The sequence below is a fragment of the Melanerpes formicivorus genome, unplaced genomic scaffold (assembly GCF_026170545.1).
Source record: "Melanerpes formicivorus ecotype bairdi unplaced genomic scaffold, bMelFor1.0.p_v2 SCAF_10, whole genome shotgun sequence".
NCBI classification, from domain to species: domain Eukaryota; kingdom Metazoa; phylum Chordata; class Aves; order Piciformes; family Picidae; genus Melanerpes; species Melanerpes formicivorus.
Genome location: NW_027142362.1, coordinates 16,172,024 through 16,189,569, shown reverse-complemented (window position 1 = coordinate 16,189,569; position 17,546 = coordinate 16,172,024). Strand labels below are relative to the sequence as shown.

Below are 17,546 nucleotides of genomic sequence, written 5' to 3'. Positions count from 1 at the left end.
CAAAACCAATCTAGCCTTTCCAACCATTCGATTAAGGACTGCTGTTTGGTGTGCCTTTCTTTTTTGTTGCTATTATTGAGGAGTTTTACCGCCCATAAATGTAATGCTCACAAATTAGAATGATAGGAGAGTCTGATATGCGTTTGTAGGTCCTTGTATCAGGAATGTTCCTTGTCATTGAAAACTGCCTTAAATAGCTACTGGCTAAATAAGCGTATGCTCAGTGTAGGCTTATTAGATTTGCACTGAATGAGACTTCCCATGTAATTACTCCTTCCAGCCCTCAAGGTGACTGTAATGCTGCATGCTGGAACTGAGAACTCACTCTCAGTTCTCTTGTTCCTACCGCTCTCTTCTGCATGCTGAAAAAGAAGAGTCAGCTGCTGCATTACCTAGATGAGGCAGCCTCAACACAGCCTGGAAGGAATGGAAGCCAGCATGCATCACGATGGCAGGGAAGAGAAGACAGAACCTACAACTGTAAGCCTGAAGGGACAGAACCTCAAAAATGGGCAAGGGGACAGGCAAGAAGTGGCATAGGTAAGGGAGGTACTATTCTGTGGATGTTGGAAGGGCCCGACCGTTGTCGAATTTCACCATTGCTCTTCACACTAGAGTAGTAAACCTGCACCACATGAATCATTCCATCAGTTTTTTAGCAGAGGCATGTATCTGGAAATGAAAAGTTTTAAGATGGCTTATAATGGATACAATCTGGAGACCATATCCCATGCAACAGAAAGTGGGGGTGAGATGGGGCTGGGAAGAGACAAAGGAGGAAAAAAATTCAGGAAGATCTGCAAAAGCAGGTACAGACAGCTGTTTGTAGGTAGCCTTCCAGTTGAAAAGGCAACAGTTCCAGTAATAGCAAAGTAAACCAGTGTATGGTTCTGGTTATTTTTCATCAGTTATTCTGGATATGCAAAATAGCCACACCAGAAAAACAGACAGTGAAGCTCAACAGACACATGTAATTTTTGGTTTCACCCACACTCTTCCCAGATACCCCTGATACTCCTGTAAATGCAGAATCTGTAGTTATATCCAAAAAACTTAATGAGATCTTTATTGACACATTTGTTATACTTCTATATAACAGGATAATGATGACCAGCTGGCTACAGAGAATGACAGGCACTAATTTATATTGAGTTGCTACCTTCAAATTCTATAGGCTTTTAGCATTTTTTAGCATTCTTGCCCTCTTGTATTTTATGATGATCACATTTACTATTCTTGCATGCTAGGAAAGGGATGGACATCTAAAGAGCTTTATGTTTAATTACAGTTTCAGCTATTAGTCATGTAAACAAATTAAATGGACATTTAATTAAATGCTACCCTTTTAAAAGGGCCCCTCAACTTACAACCAACATTGTGTGCATTTAGCTTAATTAGTCAGGTAGTGCTAGGAATTAACGTACTTCTGCTGATATATTCATAATCAGATACATTAGTGTTCCTGCCTTCGTAGCATACAGCTCTCTTCTGCTAGGTACTGTACAAACAGGACTGGAAGTCTATCTGCAAGACTTCCTTTTCTTTGTCACCTTTAAAAGAAAATCCTGATACCCTCTTCAGCTTTTGTTGATGTCATCTGACCACTCTGCTGTCAATTTGAAACATGATCCAAAAATTTCCCCTTAGAATTTTGTATTGATATAATAGGAGACTTATCTCCTGTAGAGCAAGTTTTCTGTATTCAGAGATGGGGATTTTTTGTTCCAAAGCATCAGGTTCTAGCCTGAGTGAATAAGGCTGATGCATTAAATATCAAGCCCACAAATGTCCTGAAGAACTCATCTGATTTTGAAAGGTTATTTCAGCAGTCAGAGAAAATAATTTGGGAGCAGTCTGAAGCACCTAATCTGGCTGTGCAGTAAACAACTGGCTATTTGGTGTCTTTCCAACAAACATGCAAACTAGGGCTAGTGATTAATTCTGCTTCTGTAATAAGCTAATGCTTCTGATACTGTTCATCTCCGTTTATTTGTGGGTGATGGGAAATGAAATGCCAAGCAATACCCCACTCCTCAGACAGCTCATTCTACAGAGTTTAGAGCCTCATTTGGAAAATGCATCCATCAGGTCAAGGGATGTTATCTCTCCTTATAGTCTGCCCTGGTGAGGCCACACCTGGAATATTGGTGCCCAGTTCTGGGCTCCCCCATTCAAGAGGGACAGGGAACTATGCCTTAGATGCTGCACACTTCCATTTTCTTTTGTTTGCACTCTCAGAGGGAAAAACTGCAGAAAATGTGGAACTACTAATTTCAAGCTCAAGCTACAGGGTCAGTTTTCGGTTTGTTTCCTCCTCCCCCGCCCCCCCCTTCTCTTTTTCATAAAACCTACATAGATGCATTAATCAATTCAGAAGTAACTCAGCACTGAACTTCAGTGCACAAAACGGACCTGTCTTAAGGACAAAGTAAGGGAACAAAGACGTAGCAGACAGCTTATGCCTATGGCATCAGCTTCTGCTCCAGGCTTCCTATTTGCCTGTGCAATCCCCCTTCCTGTGCATCAGTAAATGCAAGCTAGGTACTGCTCCTCCTCAGCTCACTGGGAATTGCTATATTGGCTTCACAGGGAGTAGCAAGGATGCTTCTTGTGCCTGAGACTTATGGTGTGTACCTTGAGAAGGCATTTAGGTTTTATGGAGATAGAGGTGAAAGCTGGTTTTGCTGGTGTTATTCAAGGGACACGTTACCTATGGGGAGAGAGAAATTTTAAAAACTCACTAATTTACCATGTTAAAAAAAGATGGCACATTTATTGCTACATAAATGTTATATACATAGTGTTTTCTGTTACATTGACAGAAATTTTTTTGAACTTCTTGCTGCTGGTTGGAAAGGTTTATCAGCAATACCTTGAAATTTGACACAGGGTACAAATCTGCAATAAACCAACAATGGAAACTGGAGAACAAGATGAGAAGCAATTCATCTCGGACAATTAGCTCTTACAATACTCCATAGGTACTACACGGTATGCTAGAACCCTACTATGGTCTTACAATGCTATTGTAAATTTCTGATATTAATGAACAGGTTATGGTAAATAACCCTACATTTTTACTACCTAATATAGTAAAATAAAGTAAGAAACTTTTTACTGAAAACTTTTTCGATTTCAAAAATCTAGAAAGAGTAATATTTAGAATTCAAGAAATTTTCTTACAAGATTATTGTATAAAAGACTAGCTACAGTGAAAAATAAGCCAAATGTTTTTTTCTTTCTATTTTATGAAGGAAAGCTTCTGGGCATACTGCAAAGTCTAATATAGCCAAAAAGACAACAAGCTTAGAAGGAAAAAGGCCAGGCAGTGGCACGTGATCACTTTCACACGTCATAAGCAACAAATTCGTTTAGCTGATAAACACTGAAATGAAGAACAAGGCCACAGATATAATCAGGTGTTATTTGATGATATATGCAAATTAAAGTAATAGAAATGAGTCCACTAATTCCACAAACTGTTTTGTTAGGAACCATCCAAAACATCAGCTTAAATTCATTAGTTTATTTTAACAATCCATCCTTTGTTCTTTCAAATTAAATGACTTCATAGAAACTATTGTTTTGTTCCTGTTTTCTGTGTGAACCAATTGCCAGTGATGAAAGATGCACTATATAAACAATAGCTCAGACAACCTTGGCTTAGAAAATTTTCTCCCATGGTCATTGCAGTGGAAGACAGTTTCCATGGAAGTTCAAAGGGATTTAACCATTTCAACACATCTGTGACAAAAGGAATACTTATGGACACTGTTCTGATGGAGAAACATTTAAAGGTTTAATGCTAATATGGCTTGGGAGGGGGTCATTTGTTTCCATTTGATTCACACTATTTTATTTTCTCCACTGACAAGCCACACAAAAGTGACAAGATAATTAATGTATACAGTAAGGAAAAACTGGCGACCATTGCTCTTATATTCCATTAAGTAAGCCCACCTTACTGGTGGCTTTATCACAACACTACCTGCCATGGTGAATTTAGGATTTTGCTATTCACCAAAGTTACAGCCTGAAAAAAAAAACAAAAAACAAACCTCCTTTGTATTATAATGCATTTTGTGCTTACGTACAGCTAACACTTTACATGTACTATATGTAGTACTTACTGCTCGGAAAACAAAGCAACTCTAACAAAGTAGATTCTCCCCACCCAATTTACACTTCACGTTACAAGCTTTACTATGAAGCCTAGAAGCCTAAAAAGGTTTTGTTTATAATTAGGAAAAGAAAAAAAAAGAAAAAAAAAAAAGAAGAAAGAAGAAAAAAAATAGAGTAAAGTCTGAGGGAAAATAAAAATCACTTTTTAAATCCAAGAAATGTTATGGTCACAGTATTGCTCCTGCCTGCCACTTTGATGAGGCCTCTTACTGGCTTGATGCATGGAGCTCAGTATGGAAGGGTAACTATGACCATAACCACAGATTACCAGAGACCAAAAATAACATAAAAAAAAGCTATACCAAGGAATAGTTCCCTACTGCATGGAAAACACTAGTCATATGGCAAAAGGAGAGGAAAGGACAACAAAAGACTTTTCCCTTCCTTTTTTAAGACACTAAAAGGTATGCTGGGAATGCTACGGGTCTATGGTTGTCACTGCTTTGTTCTCTGAATGTGAACAGCTTTACTAAATGCTGGCATTCAGCTGAAATTTTATCAGCTTTTAACATGTTAACTTTTCCCTTTATATGTAGACCTTTACAGTTCCATAACAATAAATAAAATTTGTAGTTACAATGCATTTGTCAATTCAGTTTAGGCACAAGGCAACTTCCACAATGAGTGGAGAGATCACAACAGTCTCTGATTGTGCAGAAGCGACACACTGCTTGCAACAGAATGATATGTTCAGAGTACTTCAAGGGCTGAAATTCTATCTGAAGATCTTGTATTTTCACTCCTGATGCAGGTGTTGACCAGTAGCTTTGATCATGAGATTGCATTTGGGTTTCTTGCTTCAAGTGTTTTCTCCTGTCAGGTTTGTGTCTTCATATAATGTTAGTTGTCTGTGTCCTTGTGAAGAAAGGTCACCTTCTGTGTATCCTACCAATAATTCTGGAATTCTAGAAAGAAATTTGGGAGAAGAAAGGAGTATTAGGAAAAGAACTGGTAAGTACTATAACATCAACACTAGAGAACTATTTTGAATGGTATCTTACTGTCTTTTCAGTCAGTTAAGTGCAAAAGAAAATCACATTGAGAGGCCTTGAAATCCTCCTTCCCGAATATTGAGTATGATACATTGAACAGTTTGCTCTCAGGAACATTCTGTTTGGACTCTCTGGATATGGGAGAAAGAACAATCTGCAAATCTCAGACCTCTGATTTATATTTGACTTTGTTTGCTGAAATAAGCAGGAGACAGTCCCTAATTCAGTCACAACTGTTGCAGGTACACATTGCCATAAACCATGAGACTGCACAGCCTTTTCGGATCATCTTACAAAGGTGCTGCTAGTAAAAAAGCAAAGACATAATAAGCTTCAGAAAGCATTGTATTAATAGAGCAAGAATGGCCTGTAAAGTCTGCTGCAAATCAAAAACGATCTGGCAGTTCAGAAAGAGCCTATTGCTCTGATATGAAATAAATGCAAACATCTTGTTTTTGTAAAAAGAAACAGCATTTCATTAACGACGGAGGAAGGTGCCTGTAAGGTATGGGGAACAGTACTGACTCGAGTTAAGATCTGGTTTAAGTGTCACTTTGCTGCTTTTGAAGGAACACCAGAGAATAATAAACTTCCGTACGCCTTCACTTAAGCTGAAAGAGAAGCAAAACTGTCTAGGTACACAACTACAAACCCCCTCCCTGAACAGAAAATGTGCTAAAGTTACATAATAAAATAAGGGCATTAAACCCAATTTCTTGAGTCTTCTGAAAGTGGGAATAGTTCTACCATTTTAAAAGACACAGAATGCTCAGAATTTTTTCTTCTCCAAATCAAGTTTTCCCCAATTGTTTAAAAAAATCGACCCAACCAAAACCATGCAATAAACTGAAAAGAGCAATACTTTGGTAAGGCCTCCCCATCAGCATGTTCTAAATGAACTACTGTATTTTGGACTGCATGGGGCTTTTGGAAATTCTGATTTATCTTGCAAAGCTGAAAACATGATTTCTACAATCTTAACTATCTTCACTAATACAGATTGTGACTTTAGATAGTTAGCAATCTCTGTTGGCAAGTGATTCAAGTTAGAATGCCTGTCTTTAAGCCAGACAGCAAAACTCTGAGATAAGAAGTCTCTTCAAGTGTTTCTATCAGCATGGGAAACAATAGATGGATTTTCAAACAAAACAGTGAGATATTTAGATCATTTGAAGATGTATAATTAATCTCTATTGTGCTTGGCTTATCTAGCAAGCTGTTGTCTATTCCTCTGATGCCATGCCAAGAAGGCCACCTGAGCCAAGAGATGTAGCCACAGGCAACAACACATGGAAATGAAGAGACTTTAATGACAATTTCTTAATTTTTTTAATCTGTCAAACTACACAATTCAGCATGCTTTTGCTTATACTCAAAGAAGTACAGTGCTAGTGGCAGCTCAGTAGCTAAGAACAAATATATCCAGATCTCCCAAATTTGAGCCAGTAAGAGGAAACAAGAGATATACCTGGCTGGTGTTCACATATGACCCATAGGGTTGGTAGTTTCACTCAGGCCAGGATGGCTTCCTGGGTGTGGTGTTGGTGGCTCTGCCGATACGGCAGAAACTTTTTCTTCTTCCCTTCTCTTAAGGCAGGCTGCTTTAGGGTTTAGGTTTCGTTCTGTAACAGAAAAATGATTAAGACCCCGTGAGCTGATACCAAAGGGAATACTGAAACATAAAGCACCACAGTAAAAACCAGCTACACAGCCTCCCTCTTCTAGCTGCTTCTGTCCCTGTGTTAAAACGCAGGTGCCTAAAGCGGCAGAGAAGCACTACCGGAAATCCTGCCAAGCATCTCCTAGCTGGCATTGTAAACAAAACCCCAGAAACATTACTAACTGCCTACATACACCTTCAAAAAACTTCTGAAAAAGTACTTTTCTTGTCAGCAGGAGTTGCTAAAGTGTGAAATGATAACTGTCTGTAGTTTACAATGCAATAAGAGAGATTTCTCTGGTTTGTTGGCATCTTGAAGTCATACCAACCTTACTGACATCACACTATTTTCAGTAACATTACTGCTGCTTTCTTCTTCTGAAGTTACTGGCCTGCTATTAGAAGAGGGGAAATAGAATGTTCTGTCAATAATTCTCTTCATACCCCCAAAGTCTGTGAAATCACCTTGTGCCCATCACACTTAAATTGAAGGAATATTATCATAGAATCAATAAGGTTGGAAAAGACCTCAGATATCATCAAATCCAACCTATCACCCAACACCTCATGCAAGCCACGAAGAGCAGAAGGATTTTTCAAAACATTTTTCCTTTTCCTCTCATCACATTGAAGTCAGTACTTCATAACAGGCAATTGTGGACTAGCTATCAAGGTATTTCCATCAGTATTTTTCCATTTCCCCAATTAGCTTCAATAGATGTAGATTCAGATCTGGTTTTCAAATAATGACAGCTTTTAATGTCAGCTTTTCTGTTCTTCACAATGGCTTCTCATGAATCGAAAGATGAAAGATGTAAATTGCAATGGCCAAAAAGACACACAAAAAGTGTGTAATATATTCTACCAGCACATGTTGAACTTAATCAACATTTCAAGATATTTTCCTAGCTGTCAGAGAGTTCTGCTTTGCAGTTTGAGATCAGAAATACAACTTTAGCTGTTGTTAAAGAGACTGCCAAAACTGAACAGACAGCACAAGCCCTTCTGGACTGCACAGGCACCCTTCTAGAAATTGCAGTTCACTGACCCTGTGCATTTTACAAGAAGTAGAATCAAGCTCATTTGACAGGCAATTTTGGACAGACTTGCTAATTCTGCTTTCTCTCAAGTCATTATCAACAGCCTCCTACTCCATTTCCTAAGGATGAGCACTCCCAGAGAGACTATTGGGGGAAAAAAACTGCTAACTTTTCTTAATCACAGTTTTCTTTGTTTAAATGTGGCTTGCCTTGAAGTTTTAAAGAAGATTTAATTATGTGGAAACTTTGAAAGGAAGTTAATTTACAGTGATTTAGGAAACGGAGATAAAAATGCTAGCCTACAGTTAGAGCTTAAAATCTGAAATGTTCCCTTTTGAATAGCACCAATCACAAAATGAGAAGCTTCATTACCAGCAAAGAGGAAATTGTTTATGCAATTATATAATGCAGCGGGTGCCACACAAGGCTCCAGTCAGTCACTTTCAGGAACAGGTGCAAAGAAAGGCAGGTGAGAGAAAAAGGGGAACACAGCCTCTCACAATGGGCAGGGGTGTGCTTGTGATAGGCTTCCTCAACTGCACAGAGTGTAAAGGTGAGATGCAAATGCAAATAACAAGAAGCCCTTATTTACACCGTCCATAGAATAGGTCCAGTTTAAGTACATTTATGAAAAGATTTCTACCTGAGATACAAGGTCTGGAAGCAACCAAAAAAACCCAAAAGTCATTTAATTAATGTTCACGAATTGCTTTCAGTGGATTACAGAATCTGTGAGAGTAAGCAGATGGACTTGATAGCCTTTACACTTTTTTCTTTAAAAAAAGAAGTTTGATTAATGTTGTTCTGACTTCATAATGTTCCATCTTCTACACTATGGCAAACATTTTCAGACCAAACCAACTTTCAAGATCCCAGACTCAGACATGATAAAGTAAGATTTACCATGGCAACGATTGGTGTCTGATGTGCAGAGGAGCTAGTTGCTCTACATGCCTTGGAAGACATCTGACTGGAGACAGTGTGTTTTTTCTTAGTAAGAACTGGGTCGGGAAAACTCTGCCTGAGAACCCAGCACCTTATCCTTACTACAGAGCATGCGAGCTCGTGTTAAGTTATCCACTTTGCCACTTTCAATGTCGCCAACATGGAAACCTAGCCCTGGTTCAGTTGAAGCAGAAGTACAGTTTCTCTCTCACCCTGGTATACAATTAATGCACAAACCAAAGTTAATTTCACTGTGGGATTCACCTTCAAATAATTCTCCTTGCTAAAACTTTGGTACTACTAAATAAGTGCTTTTTACAAATGTAATCAAGATGTATCAATATTTGGACTAAAAGTTTATCTTGAAAATACCGATGAAGAGATGGCTAATTAACATAAGGTAAAAAGGAAAAAAAGCAGCTCCAAGGCACCTACTCTCTCACCCCCTTCTTTAAGGAAAAACTCAATTCTTAGCTTTTCCGAAGAACTTGGACATTGTTACCGAACAGCAAACATCATTTCAATAACTTGTGCTTCTAGGTGTGCAGATTTCAAGAGAAGCCTGACACGACTCTCTGAACCAAGCTACCATTCTAAACCAAGCTACCATGGAGATTGCCACAGCACGACGACAAGCTACTGACCTCTCACTTGCTGCTCTAGACTGAGGATGACGGCTACAGCCTGGTGAAGAATAAGCAGTTTCGTCTGTGGTTTTTCGCTCTTCAGATGAAGCTGACACATACGGCCAAGTTCCTTAAATGCCTCATTAATATCTCGCACACGCAAACGTTCTCTAGCATTATTTGCCATTCTCCTCTCCTTTTCTCTTTCTATTTTCTGCTCTGGGTTTAAATCCTCATCTTCATTAGTACTGCTGCAAGACAAAAAAGTGTACTGAAATATCACTGGTGTTTCAAACAAGTGATCCTGCTGCTGATCGAAAATTGAGCTGATGAAGTTAAAACTTCCCACTTAATCTACTTCATATTCAAGTGTAATTAGTTAAATAAGAAAGTGTTAAATACCATTGCTTACTTATTGAAGGTAATTCTTGCCATTTTTGCCTTTTCTAAAAATGAACCTTAAATAGTTTGTGCCTGAAGAATATTCACAAAACATTTTCTGCAGATATCTTTTATCTACAGATAAAGGTACAGATACCATCCTCTAGAAAAAGGGATGACATCTTGCGGCTCCTTAAAGTAGAAGATGTACCCAAAGCACCACTTCAGTCAAGTACTGACAGCTGTTCAAATAGCCAAGAGATAATTCTGCCATCTTGTCAGGTGAACAGCAAATAATTTGCAACAGTAACTTGATATATTTCTCAATATATCACCTTATATAAAAGGTGCTCAATAAAATAAGCACATTAAATTGGAAATTAAGAAAGTTTTTTGTTAAAAACCTTGCTGCACAATTTTAGATCTTTTTTTTTCTAATACCTAGGGTAGAGCTAAACAGTTGCATTTAGAATCCTTGTATTAGTTCAAATGATGACAGCCTTTTGTTCAATATGGGACTGTCCACTTCACTCTAAAACTGTGAGAGCCCTCTGCTTTACTGCACACACTAAAATGCTTCTAGACACGTGTGATGGTATTGTCTCCACTGCCTCTGCTCACAAAGTTCTGGCTGTTTCCTGTTATCTCAAATTTCAGCACTTGGGTCAGGCCTGTCCTACAGCTCCAGAAGCTTTTTATCCAGTGCTGCCGCCAGTTTTCCTGTCCGTGGATTGGGAGGGGAGGGCACGTTTAAAAGGAATGCTTTTCTGCCATATTCACCCCAGCCCGTGAGTTATCAGGCTGCTGCTCTCCATCACTACTGGTGCACACTGAGCAGCTCAACCTTGGCACACGCACAAAGCATTGCAAATTTCTAATGTTATTCCATCCTCTATGCTGGGCAAGGCCCTCTCAATCTTTTACTACTTCATATGTACCAGCTGATACTAGGCAAGGCACTGGCTTAAGGGAGTGAAGACTTCTCAGGTGGTTTCCCCATAAAAAATTTATCTTGTATTTGAAATGATACAAAACTGTAAACTATTCATCTATCTTGGCTGCCTACAAATATAGGCACTGAGGTAATGTAGAAGCCTAGAAATAAAGCTATGAAACTACAGGAGAACATGCTGCAGAGTAGTAATGAAGCACAAATTCCCTAGATCACACCAGTAACCCACCTGGTTCGACCTCTAGATGAGACCTTGATATCCTTCTGGGAGGACTCATCATCTGATTTCATGTCATCTGATGAGGGAGGTTCATGTATATTTTCATCCTTCTCCTTATGTTCAGACTTGATTTCTGTTGGACCTATAGCCACAGACTGGCCCTGTAAGCCACCTGACAATGCTGTAAGCAACCAGAGATCAGTATGAGTATCACAGGAGCAAAACATTTAAGAGACTCTCAAGCAGATATTGTTGATAGGAGGCCAGGGCCGCACAGAAGTCTGGGAACACAACATAAGGAACTACACTCTGGCAACAGAAACAAGAGAAAAGCTGGTAACAGTGCTGTATTTCGACATGTGTCATGTGTTCTAAAGGGATCATAATTCATCAAGCAGCTTGATCAGTAACATCTTAATCTAAGAAAAACACTTAAAGACAAAAGGACATTTAGTGAAGGAAGGAAATTTGCACTTCATGTCTGGGCTACAAATTTTAAGTGCAGAACTGCAGTGACATCAAGATTTGGGTTTAGGCCAAATGCGCAACGTGTGCCTCCCTAAATGTTGCAGGTATGCTAATGAATAAGCCAACTTCTGTTTTCTATAGCTTACTCTTTTAGGCTAAATACTGAGGGAACTGAAAACACCTGTGTGGAATGACTTTATTAGCTAAATTGAAATCTGGCCTCAGCCCTCCTAGCTGGTTCAGAAACAGCTGCAGCACTGCAAATGGCATTACAGCTCCTTAAGGTAGGAGACTGTGGCTGTAATGCAGAGTCTGCTGCTGAAGATAGACTGTGACAAGTCTGACACAGGGAAGCCCTCAAAACTGTTGCAGGAATCCCCAACAGTGGTCGTTTATAGGTTTTTATTCCTCAGCATTATCTATGTCTCTATGACCCATGCTGATGTGAGTTTACCAAGACCTACAACCTCTTTGACTCTGGATTATTGCAGACCCTGTTCAGCATTTAGCATTGCAGTATTACCTCGGTAGCTTTCTTGTGTTTTGTGATTTAGGTCTGTGGTCTGAGCAGAAACTGTACTGGGAAGAACTGAATGGTTGCTGTTGAGGCTGACGCTTTCTTCCCGGTGAGTCCCAACCTAAAGCAAAACAAAGACTTCCATTAAAGATGCGATTCAAAGAAATAGTCCCAAAGTAGAAGTTTAAAAGAGAAAGTATTTGCTGGATTCAAGACATGAGTTACAAGCTCTGGCTCAGTAATGGAAAGATTTAGCTAAAAGATGCTGTTACACCGGACCACTTGATTACACCACACTGCACAAAGCAGTGACCAACACCTGTGTGCAATAACACAGCAGACTTTCTCCAGTATTTTCCTACAGAACACTACAGAATCTTCTCCTTGATTTATACCTGAGGGGTGTAAGATTTGATTAACCTTTAATTGTTTAAAACTATCAAATCTAGTACTTGCAACATTTTGATCCTTGAAAGAAGATGATGGGGAATAACCATCTTCACCACACGAAAGGTGTGCATGCTGCCCTACGCTCATGTATGCAGATATACCCATACATTCATGGAATACACAGTATCTCATTTAGTTTGCTGAAAGAGGATTAACAACTGGATTGGTTATCAAAATATATCTGTTTTTTTTCTTTAATAATTCTCTCTCATTTCCTTCTTTCAACTCAATACATTTAGGCCCATTACAGAATCTTGTAATACAAAACCAATAATCCAGGCATCTGAACTCTTCTTGTCACCTCTCTCAGTATTTTCTAACCTGCCCGTTCGTTATTCATCAGTAGATGTCTAAGCAGCAAGTATTGAGATGAAGAGCCTTAAAAAAATTCTGATTTTGCATAAACTTGAACTAATGACACCTATATAAGATAGCTGTGAGTGTGCACATCTTGCCTGAAGAAACAAGTTTGTTAAAAAGCTGCTGCTCAGTACAGAACACTGTTCTCACTGCAAACCTCTACGACAGACATTCTTTTGTTTATAAGAGGAAGAGGTAAAGACACACTGCCTGCATTTAAATGGAATGCAGACCATTTAAATGTTTTGATTCCTAAAGACACCAAAGTCCTTTAAATATTTATAATACAACCAACATAATACAATTAAACAGTTAAAAACTGAACAAAGATGAGGGATTCTGCTATCATTTGTATAGTTACAAAAATTGGCTACAGATGAAGCTTTTTATTGGAACAGTAGCAAACATGTCAACTAGAAGATTAAGCCTTTAATTAAATAGGTTTATTGCCTAGAGTTACACATGAGAACCACTGTTTTTCAATAAATCCTTCAATCCTAGTAAACTGCTGAGCTTTGAATCCCTCTTGAGTAATTAATGCAGCTTTTACCTTTCATGTCTTAGTATGGGCTTTAGCCAGAGAGAGATAAATACCCTTATGCAAGTTTATCCTTTGTTTAATATACACTCGTTCATGTAAGCTAAGCACAGGAAAGGAAAGGGGGGGAACCCACCCCAACAACCCACGACTAATATCAGGTCATTCTGGGCTGCTATTTGTATTGTTGCACAAAAAGAATCTCCTCTTGTATACTGTCGAGTATCTGTTGCTAGTTAAAAGCATATTTTTTTCTTCCCTTGCGTGTCATAGGTTTTGTTTTTGAGAAGCCCTACTATGCCAGTTGCCTTGGCTTTTGTGGGTGTTGTGAATTCACTGGGAGTAAGGAGCAGAGCCTGAGTTTTTTTAAAGCCCCCAAGACAAAAAACTCTGCAACAGTGACATGAAACTGAACTTCCAAAAGTGAGTCTCTCTCTAATTCTGCCCTGCAGGTTGTGTGTTCTGTTTTATTCTTCTGGTCATGCTTAGTCTGAACGCAGGAGGGTGCTTTTATTCAGGCTACACACTATTAATCACATCAGGGCCAGGTTTGTTCCAAAATCTACTTCAAAAGGGCAAAAATTTCTTAAAGCTGTGTACAAACATAACAGCTGCCAGAACCCTGGCAACTTTCAACTCTAGAGCTAATCTTAACTTGATAGATTAGGAACTCAGTTCTGAGAAAGGCAGAAAATAGATTAGAAATAAAAACTGATTTCAAGTCCATGTTCTAGTCCTTTGAAACAGGCTTACATATCCAAAGCCTACAATTTAGATTAACAGGATTTATACTGAATCTTAACAGAAGTGTTACAAAATTGACTGCAAGATCTCTGATATACTTGACAATCCAAGCAGGCAAACCCCCAAACCAAAAAAAGATTACTCTATCTCATACAAAGGCCAAGAGCTTTGTTTCCTACAAGCACAACTTAGCAGTGACTACTTCAAGGTATCAAATTGGACCTTTAGTACCTTAAACACCAAGGTTGGGTGTTGTTTTTGTTGGTGGTTTTTGTTTGTTTGTTTGTTTTAAGAAAAAAAGAGTTTGTTTTTCTTTCCCTCGAATCCTCACCATCTGCATCTCAGTGGGGCACAACCTTGGGCTTCTTTTAAGGCTTCTGAAAGGCATTTTTGTACCCCGGGCTCCGACGCCTCCGGAGCAAACAAGCCTGTGACATGTTTTATTACTGTCATTTGCAAGCGATTCTCAGTCAAATCATTTCCTAGCACGAAGGGTGGCTGGGGTGGTGCGTGTATAGCTCCAAGGCCTAGGACCTGCCTGTGGCTCCACAGCTTCTCCTGGAGCTCTCCTGAGGCTCCAGCGCACCCCCCCAGCAACGGGGCTTGGGCCACAGCCGCAGAAGGCTGGTAGATGCAACACGGCCCGGGGCAGGGGCTGGCAGCCGCGGTCTGGCCTGTTTCAGCGTAACTACGTTCGCGCAAGTTCCTTTGTAATCCGCTTCCTCCCCTAGGCAAACGCTCCTCGGGCGCTGCCGGCGAACCGGGTCCGGATATTAGCATACAGCTGGGCCCGCCCCGCCGCCTCCCCCGGGAGGCCCCGCAGTGCCTTTAACAACCGGGTCCGCTCCGCTGGCAGAGACCCGCTCCGAGTGACTGGCAGCATTTCATTTTATAAGCAAACAAACGTGCAGTTAATTCATTCTTTCATGAGCTAATTTCGCCTTATTTTCATCATCCCTCTTAAGTAAACCCTAACCACTCCTCGGGCACACGAAATGGAAGACAAATGGAAAGGCTGGATGCACATCACACAGCAAAACCCCCAGCTTCTCAGCTGCACAGGCCAAGTATTTTAGAGAAGTCTGAGAAGCAAATCAGCACCGACACTGTATCTGTTAAAAACATTTAAATTGCTCACCTTTGTGTATTTTCTTTATACAATGACAATCTAATCCAGATTCAGGATTCTCAGCAAAAGAAATATCTTACAGCTCAGTCAAGTCACAACTTGAGAAAAACAGGAGGCTGGTATGTAAGGCAAAGTGGCTGCAATTTCCCAGGTGAACGGTATTTATTTTTACTCATTTAAAAAGAAAGACTGGCACATAAGGACAACCACCTGCAGACACCCTAAGTTTTGAAAGAAAAAGTGGGTGCAGAATATACTTCAGTTAATGTCAACTGACAACATTTGGAATCTGAAACCAGAAGACTACAGTTGTTTTTTTCAACCGAGTAAAACCTTGAAAAATCATGGCAACTAATGACACACTGCTGCACGTTGGGGAGCAGAGTGAACGCGGGGAAAAGACAACCTTTGTCCTGTGAGCTTGGTTCTGCATCTCATGCTTCACTTTGATTAACTGATTTTGTACTCAGCAATAAAAGCTTTTGAGAACCAGAGAGGGAATAATTCTGTCTTTTCTCCTATTTGCTACAGGACTTACCTAAGCCTATTTTAAAATATACGCCATGTTCAAAGTACACCAGCTAGTCAATTTGGCCATGGTCATTAATTTTAACCAAGGTGAGCATAATTAAGACAATGAAAAGGGCTTTAAAACCCAGGATCTTTACACTTCAGACAGCTCAAAACTGTTCACTGGGAGCATAATCTCAGTGGAGAAATTCTGACAAAGTGCTTTGAGCAAGGGCAGAGGTTGGTGTTGCCAAAGCAGCTTAAACTGCCATTTCGTGCTTTTGTACTACAGCAGACGCAGGGTAGAAAGAAGATGATCACTCATTTTCTTAAATTCCTGTTGTACCTGGAAAAAAGCAGCTCTGTGACTTAAGGATTCAGTTTCATCCTCAAATGAGCTTCCAGGCCTTTTATTTATTTATTTTTAATCAATTCAGGCTGTTCTTTCTCCATCATATTACAACGACAAATAAAGAGCAGCTTGAATAAGAACAAAAAGAGTATTACTTCTTCGCTTTTCAATAATACATGAAATAAAGCACAAATCAACTTCAAAGGGCGCTTAGCAAATATTTGATGAGTTCGAGATATTAAAAATCTATTTGAATAAGTCTAATGGTCAGCCCAGCTAAAAAGAAAAACAAGGCCATTCACAGCGAGCAGGAAATGAAGTCAACTAGAGTTTTAAAATAAATCTGGCTCAAAAATTAAGCAAATGTTAAAATAAACCCATGTCTGGTTACACTAATTACATAACAAGGAGTTAAATTACTCATTTCCTAGCTCCTTCTGCCAAGATCATCATCTTCAAGGGAAATTACATTTTTTTTCTTCCCTAAAGAACAAAAAAGTTTTCTCTAAAGATCCACATCCCCCTCCCTCGACAAGGAAGTTTCATTTAGTGCTGAACCTCAATGAAGAAACTTAGCCAAATAACTCTGAGCACGTTAAACAAAAATAAGTAAACACCCTTATCAATGCTGACATTTCTCACTATCTTAGCCAATACACAGGATTCTTTTCCTGAAGTCCACTGAAGTATTTAATTTCTGAACAAAGTCTAGATCTTATAGTTTGGGTTGTGTGTCAAATTCTCCACTCTCCAACATTTACTATTTCAAGGAAAAAAAAAAAAGGTAAGCAAGTGTAGTCTGAAATTAATTGAGTACCTTCAGAATGCTACCTCATACGTAGGAGTACTACCAAAATGCCATCACCACTAATAAACCAGTTTCCACTTCACTCATACGTGCCAAGCTCTGCTCTGTACCTATTTCAAGACTCCATCCTAAGTCATGCTGAGTTCCTGCAACTGCAAATGATGTCAAGGGCACTCCTTGGGGACTGGGCAAGGCCATGGGTTTACATACATGTTTGAACAGAAGGATGCCTTCTATTGGAGCCAGTTACTCTGATGTAAAAAAACTTAAGGTTAATCCAAGAAATTCTTCAGCTGACTCGCTCTTCAAGCCAAAACTGACCTACAAGCTTTTTGCCCAGTGAGGATGAAATATAAAAGCAAGTATTTTTTAAATGTTTCCTAATCTATGTTTATTTCTAACGAGCAGCAAGCATCCTTCAACCCAAACTGCGGCTGAATCCTTACATGACAAATCTATATTACATTTCATTTAACTTGCACAACTACATTAAACTATAGTAGACCAAGGAATCTTTCTTTATTTTGGGGAGTAATTTCCCACCATCACCTATATTAATCAAAAGCAAGTTGATAAATACTTATCATAACTTAGGCTGAAGGAGAAGCAGAGATTATTATAGACACTTTGACTCTATCTGCACTTGACTGTATCTTGCCAGTATCAGAACGT

The 17,546-nt window shown here is 39.3% G+C and overlaps 1 protein-coding gene and 1 long non-coding RNA gene across 13 annotated transcripts in view; one reads left to right on the top strand and one right to left on the bottom strand.

Moving 5' to 3' along the window:
* LOC137443837 (uncharacterized) overlaps positions 1 to 9,470 on the top strand; it is a 42,799-nt gene extending 33,329 nt beyond the window's left edge. For 2 of the 3 annotated variants that reach the window (XR_010988000.1, XR_010987998.1), the window contains one exon: positions 281 to 4,057. This is a non-coding gene — a long non-coding RNA (uncharacterized lncRNA). Of the gene's footprint in view, positions 1 to 280; positions 4,058 to 9,359 lie in introns of those variants that run through there. The other variant, XR_010987999.1, reaches the window with a different exon arrangement.
* The window catches only part of TCF12 (transcription factor 12), a 169,060-nt gene continuing 154,267 nt past the window's right edge, over positions 2,754 to 17,546 (bottom strand). For 7 of the 10 annotated variants that reach the window (XM_068143910.1, XM_068143912.1, XM_068143914.1 and 4 more), the window contains 5 exons: positions 11,990 to 12,104; positions 11,008 to 11,179; positions 9,464 to 9,696; positions 6,643 to 6,796; positions 2,754 to 5,087 (listed from right to left, as the gene is read on the bottom strand). In XM_068143910.1, coding sequence (XP_068000011.1) covers positions 6,654 to 6,796; positions 9,464 to 9,696; positions 11,008 to 11,179; positions 11,990 to 12,104 — 663 coding nt within the window. In that variant the 3' untranslated portion in view covers positions 2,754 to 5,087; positions 6,643 to 6,653. The remainder of the gene's footprint in view (positions 5,088 to 6,642; positions 6,797 to 9,463; positions 9,697 to 11,007; positions 11,180 to 11,989; positions 12,105 to 17,546) is intronic. The other 3 variants (XM_068143913.1, XM_068143916.1, XM_068143920.1) reach the window with 1 other exon arrangement.